General features: G+C 40.7%; 1 protein-coding gene across 1 annotated transcript; it reads right to left on the bottom strand.

The window, feature by feature from the left end:
• Positions 1-795: 795 nt before the first annotated feature.
• Positions 796-6,163, bottom strand: LOC125431752 (2-oxoglutarate receptor 1-like). The gene is made up of 2 exons (XM_048494842.1): positions 6,004-6,163; positions 796-1,952 (listed from the first exon to the last, which is right to left on the bottom strand). Exon 2 carries the CDS (start codon positions 1,933-1,935, stop codon positions 958-960), a length of 978 nt encoding a protein of 325 aa, XP_048350799.1. The 5' UTR covers positions 1,936-1,952; positions 6,004-6,163; the 3' UTR covers positions 796-957.
• Between the last annotated feature and the right edge of the window lie 254 nt (positions 6,164-6,417).

Here is a 6,417-nt window from a genome sequence, read left to right as displayed (position 1 = left end):
CTCGGGTTTTAAATAGCTGTACTCGCTAAGTCCCCAAGATATTGTTTGGGGCACTCTTGAGTCAGTGTTCTGGACTACTTGCTGTGTTTCCTTATTCACTATAGATTTCACTCTAGTTCTTACTTTAGCTCTTGCTGCCTGTTGGTTTCTGTCCACAAACCGATATAGTCTACAGTTAAGCTGATCATTTAGGTGGTGGTTGTCTTTTTCCGGGGATTTCCCAGAGAATTATGGAGTCTTTCTGGAGTCTTTCAAGCCCTTTTGGAATCTTCCCATCTGAGCCAATGATCTCTGCATCTGCTACTCCAGTAGATGCCAGTGATCCCCAGGCATTTGCTGGGTTTTCTGGATAGCCTAGACAGATTATGACATACTGCCTACAAACATGGAGGTTTCATTTAGCCATGGTGGTTAACAATTGTTGATAAATCTTTCCTCTGTGACTTTGCATAATTCTCTTTATATATATCTAGGCTGGTGACCATTACTACAAACTCTGGAAGTGAATTCAGTGTTAACTGTCCTGTGTTTGAAGAAATGCTTTCTTTAATTTGCCCTGTATCTGTTGTCAATCAGTTTGATTATGTGACCTCAAGTTCTAGTATTACAAGAGAGGGAGAAAAGTCTTTTCAGTACACATTCTCCATGCCATGCTTAATTTTATTAAGTTCTTTTATTTTACAAACTTTTCTTCTGTTAATGAGTAAGGGTTCAGCAACTGTGTCCAACACAATTGCAGCAGAAAAATATTATGAGAGGAATGACTGGAATCCAAAGCAACAATCACACATGACATTTGGGGAAAAAATATGGAGAACATTTTATTTCCAGGATTACCTTAAAAACCTTGCATATGAACAGGCCTTACTTTTCTGCTAAAATGTCATTTGTTTAGAGAAACTTCAAATATAATCTATTATTTCAGGTCTATGACAAATAACCATTTTGAATCCATCACTACTTCTTAGTCATCTTTATGTTCAGTTTACAGATAGAAAGAATGGCGTGTTGAAAATTATCTCCCAGCACAACATACAATATTAAGTTACCAAAGGTGTTTAATGATGCTAAGGATTTAGTCACAGTAAAAACATCTCGGATCTGCTTCTCGATCGTGCAGCTTACAGGATGTATCTTTAACTCAATGCGAATCCCTCTAAAGATGTGAAAGGGCAAGAAACTCAAATAGAAGACAGCCAGGAGAACAATGGCTAGTGTGCGAGCCTTTTGTTTGAATGATGTGTGAGTGTGAGGTCCTCTGGCTAGCTTGTAGATGATCACAGCGTAGCAGAGAGTCACAAGGATTAAAGGTAAAAAGAAAGCAAATGTCGTTAGGAGCCAGTTGAACAACCGTATAGAGTCCAGGTCTTCTGAATTAGTTAAGTCCAAGCAAAGGGATCTATTCCCACTTTCTTTTACAGTAATGAAATGGATCATTGGGCTGACCATGAACAGAGAAACAACCCAGACCGAAGCAGAGGCTATGATGGCCCATCTCCGTTTCTGAATGGAAAAGCAACTTATTGGGTAGACAACGACGAAAAACCGGAAAAGGCTGAAGCAGGTCAGGAAGAGGATGCTGCTGTAGGTGTTGAAGTAGAAAGTGAAGCGGATGAATGTGCACATGAAGCCTCCAAAGACCCAATGGTCATTGATTGAGTAATGTATCAAGAACGGAAGGCAAGACACGTACAGCAAGTCTGTGATGGCCAAATTCAACATAATGATAATGCTGCTTTTCCAGGGCCTCATTTTGAAAATATATACAAAAATGACTATGATGTTCCCAGGGAAGCACACCAGAAAGATAATGCTATACATTATGGGCAAATAGACCTTCTCAAATGAGAGGCTTTCATACAAGCAGCTCCTGAAAGAAGTTGTCTGGTTTTGCAAAGAGGAGAAGTTGGCCAGGCCTTCAGAGTCCATATCCATGATTGTCTCATTTAATTCTTTAAGAGAGAAACAAAAAAGGTTAATTTTGAGATGGTCAGATAATGCAATGTACTTAAAGTCTATAGATGTGCTTAAAGTTTTTAGAAATGAAGTACAGGTGACTATCAGGTTCCAGCACAATATTTAGCCTAGCAGAAATGGGGCTGAGAAGAGGAAGTGGACTGCTGCCATCTTCTACCAGCAGGTGAAGGCTTTTTTTGCTTGGTCTGGCCTTCCTAACCAATATTTTTTATGTTTCTTACATGCCCAGAGTAATGCCAATCACTGGTTTGGGTTCAACAAGTAATTTTTCTGCAGGCCAAATTGGACAGGGATCCTGAAGGGTTTTGGCCTTTCGCTGGGGATAGAGCAGTGGTCACTGGGAAGTTGGGAATATCTGTGAATTTCATGGACTGTTTGCAGGAGGTCCATTCCAGCTCTGTGTTTCTGTGTCTGTATTTTAACTCTATTGTAGGTGTTTCAACTTTAACTCCTAAAAACTGATCTAATGATGTGTGTTTGGGAGGGTAGTGATTTTAGTGATTTCATTATGTACTTTAATCATGTATGTTTTAAATTGTTAGCCACCTTAATGGCCTTTGTAAGGGCAGAACGGCGGGATACAAATTTTGTGAGCAAATAAATAAACTAACAGGCTGTTGTGGCTTTTCTGGGCTGTGTGGCCATGATCTTGTTTGTTCCTAACATTTTGGTATCAAAACAGAAAAGCTGTCTTTAAGTGATTTCTTGTCATTTAAAGACAGCTTTTTTGTTTTGATACCAAAGTTGAGGGCACAGAAAAGCTCACTAAAACAGGTGATGTTTGTAATACTCATTCCTCATTGAATTTGAATCTAGTTTTTTTCCAGTGATGCATTCTTGAGAACAGGAGTGACTGGGGGAGCGAGAAGGAGGTCTAGATGGGGATAAATTGTTGGAATAGTCAAATGCAAAGGAAAACCTGCCTTATGTGTCTTTAATAATGATATGGAAGATAGAGATTTGGCAGATACAATCTTCGTTTGGACAAACCACAGAGACTTTCTGTAATGGCCCAGCTGAATATTTTGTGAAATAGGAGAAAATTGGGCAGCAGACCATATGTGGTTTACTAAGAGGTAGGGTTGTTGTGTTTTTTTTCAAAAATAAATACATGAGAGAAAGGACGATACAAAGAAGTAGAAACTCTTCTCTGCAATGGTGGGTCTTACTAAATGGGCAATGGAAGCAGCTGCCCATTCAGTAAGACCCACCATTGCAGAGAAGAAGAGTTTCTACTTCTTTGTACCGTCCTGGCCCCACAGTCCTTTCTCTCATGTATTTATTTTTGCAACTGCCCACAGCTCCAGCCCCTCAAAGAAAGGGTTGGAAGAAGGAGAAGAACAGGCTCCTTTCAGTGTTGCCCCTCTGAGACTGCACTGGCTCTTGCCTGTTTCACATGGGGCTGGGGCCACTCCTTGTTTGGCCCTGGCAGGGGTGATTCTGGATCCCTTCTGCCCAGGTCTTCAGAATCACTAAGACTGCCCCTGTTTTTCTACAATCTCCATCTCCCTCATCATATCATTTTCCTTCCTCCTAGTTAGCAAAAAAATCAGTGTTGTGCTAACAGACAGAAGGAGGAAGAGGGTTCTGCATTGACTGTTTCACAGAAGCAAATGTTTAGAATTTAAACCCTCATTCTCCTGCTGAAATTCTGTTTGTCATACAACTACTATCTGCCATTTTTTCCTGTCTTTCTTCAAGGGCAGGGGAAAATGTAGTGCCCCAAAGAAGCCCTTCCCCAAGAGACCTCAGGTGGTCTATCTGGTTCTCCCTTCCCTACTTTATTCTCACAACAACTCTTTAAGGTGGTTGATACTGAAAGGGAAGTGGCTTGTATAAGGTGCTGGATTTTGAAAGTGCCAGCCCCCTAAATCATGAAAGAGTTAACTTGCTGTTTGTTACCAGATAAGTTAGAGTACCTTGTAGCAAACAGGGCCTGGGGAGTTAGAAAGTAGGTGGTTCTTGCATAATAAGTGGAATGCTCATTTGACCTCTGGGTATCAGTGAAAATGTGTCCTAAGTCATATATGCAGAAAGGGAGAGTTCTGGATAAAAGCTTATTGTTCTTTGTTCCCTCTCTTACTTTTGCTTCTAGACTTCTGTCTAGTCAAGTGCAGCTTAGATAGTTAAGAGAATTGTTTATTATTTTCTATCTGTGTATTCCTTTCCTATGTAGCATAATTTAGCAAAGTCTTTTTATACAAACTCACTTGCAGCATGTCACCTGTGTCTGCTGCATTCTTTACTCTGCTAAATATGAATTATGAATATTAATATTTGTCCTAATATAAGGTCACTCAGTGAGCTTCATAGCCAAAAGGGGGATTTGAATTTCTCCCTGCCCCCAGATCCTATTTAAATACTGGAACCACAACACTATAGCGTATTCTACGGAGACAGTAGTTCCTGTCGTTACTTGCATCTGGTCAGACTGGTGGGATTGAACCTGGAAGACTTCAGTTCAGGACCCAGATCATTCATGGATAAGTTTCATCTCCTTTTATATCTCCCAAGCTTTTGCCTTCTAACAGCCTGCATACTAAGCTGCCATTAATGTCCCAGGAACAGGGGCAGTAAAATTTCTTGTAGTTTCCCGAAAAAGCTGTTAGCTCTCAGATTCACTTCTGTACCTGGGAAGCAGAAATTGCTCCTTCAAGATGTTTCTGAGAATGAATGAATTCTCAAAAGGCTCCTAGCCACTCAGATCCATTATTACATTTGTCCAGATCCTCAGCACATTTTCTAGGGAACAAGACCCACTGAGCTTAGCAGAGCTTCTTGCTGTATCAACTTACTTAGAATAGTATTGCAGACATCAGAGTGTGAATCTAAAATCTATATTACTTTTAAAATATATATTCACTTTATTCCTCAAACTATAAACACCCAATGCAGAATTCACGTCTACATCAGACTATTTTATACTCTACAGCCCAATCCAGTGGTCCCAAGCAGCGAGGGACGGTGTTGCTGCGGCTCCACCCCTCCACCTCCAGAGGGCTTTCAGGCTGTGAGGGGAGGCAGAAAAAGCAAAAAGCCTCCCCGGCTGCCTGAAAGCCATCCATGGGGCTAAATGGACTTATGACACTCTTTTGGGTGGCAGAAGTGTGGGGTGCTGGTCACAGCACCTGCCACACAAAAGCCCAGGTGGGAGCCAACTGTAGTGAGCTCCCCCCGCCCTCAGAATGTGCCAGCCCACCCCCTTCCTGTGCTGGTGTCCAAGTGAACACCAACACAGCTTGAAACAACAGCTTCTGCGGCTCCCGCCCACCTCCCAATTTGCCATCCCCACCAGCACATTTGCCAGATGCACTGGCCAGGGTGGGCAAGCACACCAGCACAAGCTGGCACCAGTTCCATTGAACCATGCCCCACCCCCTTTAGACTGGACTGTTAGAAATGTACAGATAATCAAAAATGAAATAGAATCAACTTTGTGGTTAATTTGACATCTCCAATCTTTGTTTTAATCTGTTTTTAAGACAAAAATATCAAAATTAATCTTTTCTGACTGGTCGGTTACAATTAGTCCAGGCTTTTCTTAGAAACTAAAAAGTGTCTCAGCATAGGACACAGCAAAGATGGAAGAGAACAATACTATGGCTTTTTAAAAAAGTATACGCATCCATCAGATCTAGAATATTCTGCCAACATTATAACATTCTCTAGCTAGAATACATCTTTTAAATTAGTGCTGATTTATGCTGTTATTCCAGATACTTTAAAAAAGTATTTTAGTCCAATCTCTTCCACTTACTATAATGTAAAGGTTACTATATAAAAAGACAACCTTTTCAAGCTGTGTTGAGTCAAATTATAAGATTTGTATGGAAAACAAAAGTCTAATTTTGTTCCTGGTCTGTTGCTCCCTGTAGCTATTACAAGTTAAAAATCTGACTAAAGATGGCCCATATCTAAGAATTGCTCCCTCTTTACAGTATCTCTGTCTCATATAATACCATATTTAGCTGGACAGACTCATACACGGTAGATGTCCAAAATTAGACAGTAAAAAACTCCAGTTACCTGGGAATTCATTATAGACTTGCTTCTCTGTTCTGTTGTCATAGCAAAATATGATGAACCTTCCCAAGTGAGCAATCCATATCGCCTAATAATGTTGGTTGAGTGCAGCACCTCTACGGCTGTGGCTACAGTTATTATATACCATTCCAGTATCATGTAAATTGAGAACTCATGAAAGAGGTGTGTAAGTGGGTTGCCAAGGTTTATATATCAGCTGCCAGGCCTGCCTTCTTTTGCATTTTTTTTTTCCTTCTCACTGTTTGCATCCAGTCTCCAATAGCAGGAACTGGCAATCACCCTCTGATAAGCAGCAGTCTGTGTGTCACAGAGAGTGACTCAATAGTTAATGGATTCAGATCTGACCTTTATTGACATTAATACTGATATAATGTGATCAGCATAGATGGAACTTCA

This window comes from Sphaerodactylus townsendi, linkage group LG04 (assembly GCF_021028975.2).
Source record: "Sphaerodactylus townsendi isolate TG3544 linkage group LG04, MPM_Stown_v2.3, whole genome shotgun sequence".
NCBI classification, from domain to species: domain Eukaryota; kingdom Metazoa; phylum Chordata; class Lepidosauria; order Squamata; family Sphaerodactylidae; genus Sphaerodactylus; species Sphaerodactylus townsendi.
Note: the sequence above shows the minus strand (reverse complement) of the source record. Positions and strands in the feature narration are given on the sequence as shown.

What these genes read in the sequence shown, in the direction of transcription:
- LOC125431752 (XM_048494842.1), bottom strand. Translation starts at nt 1,935, where the DNA reads ATGGATATGGACTCTGAAGGCCTGGCCAACTTCTCCTCTTTGCAAAAC.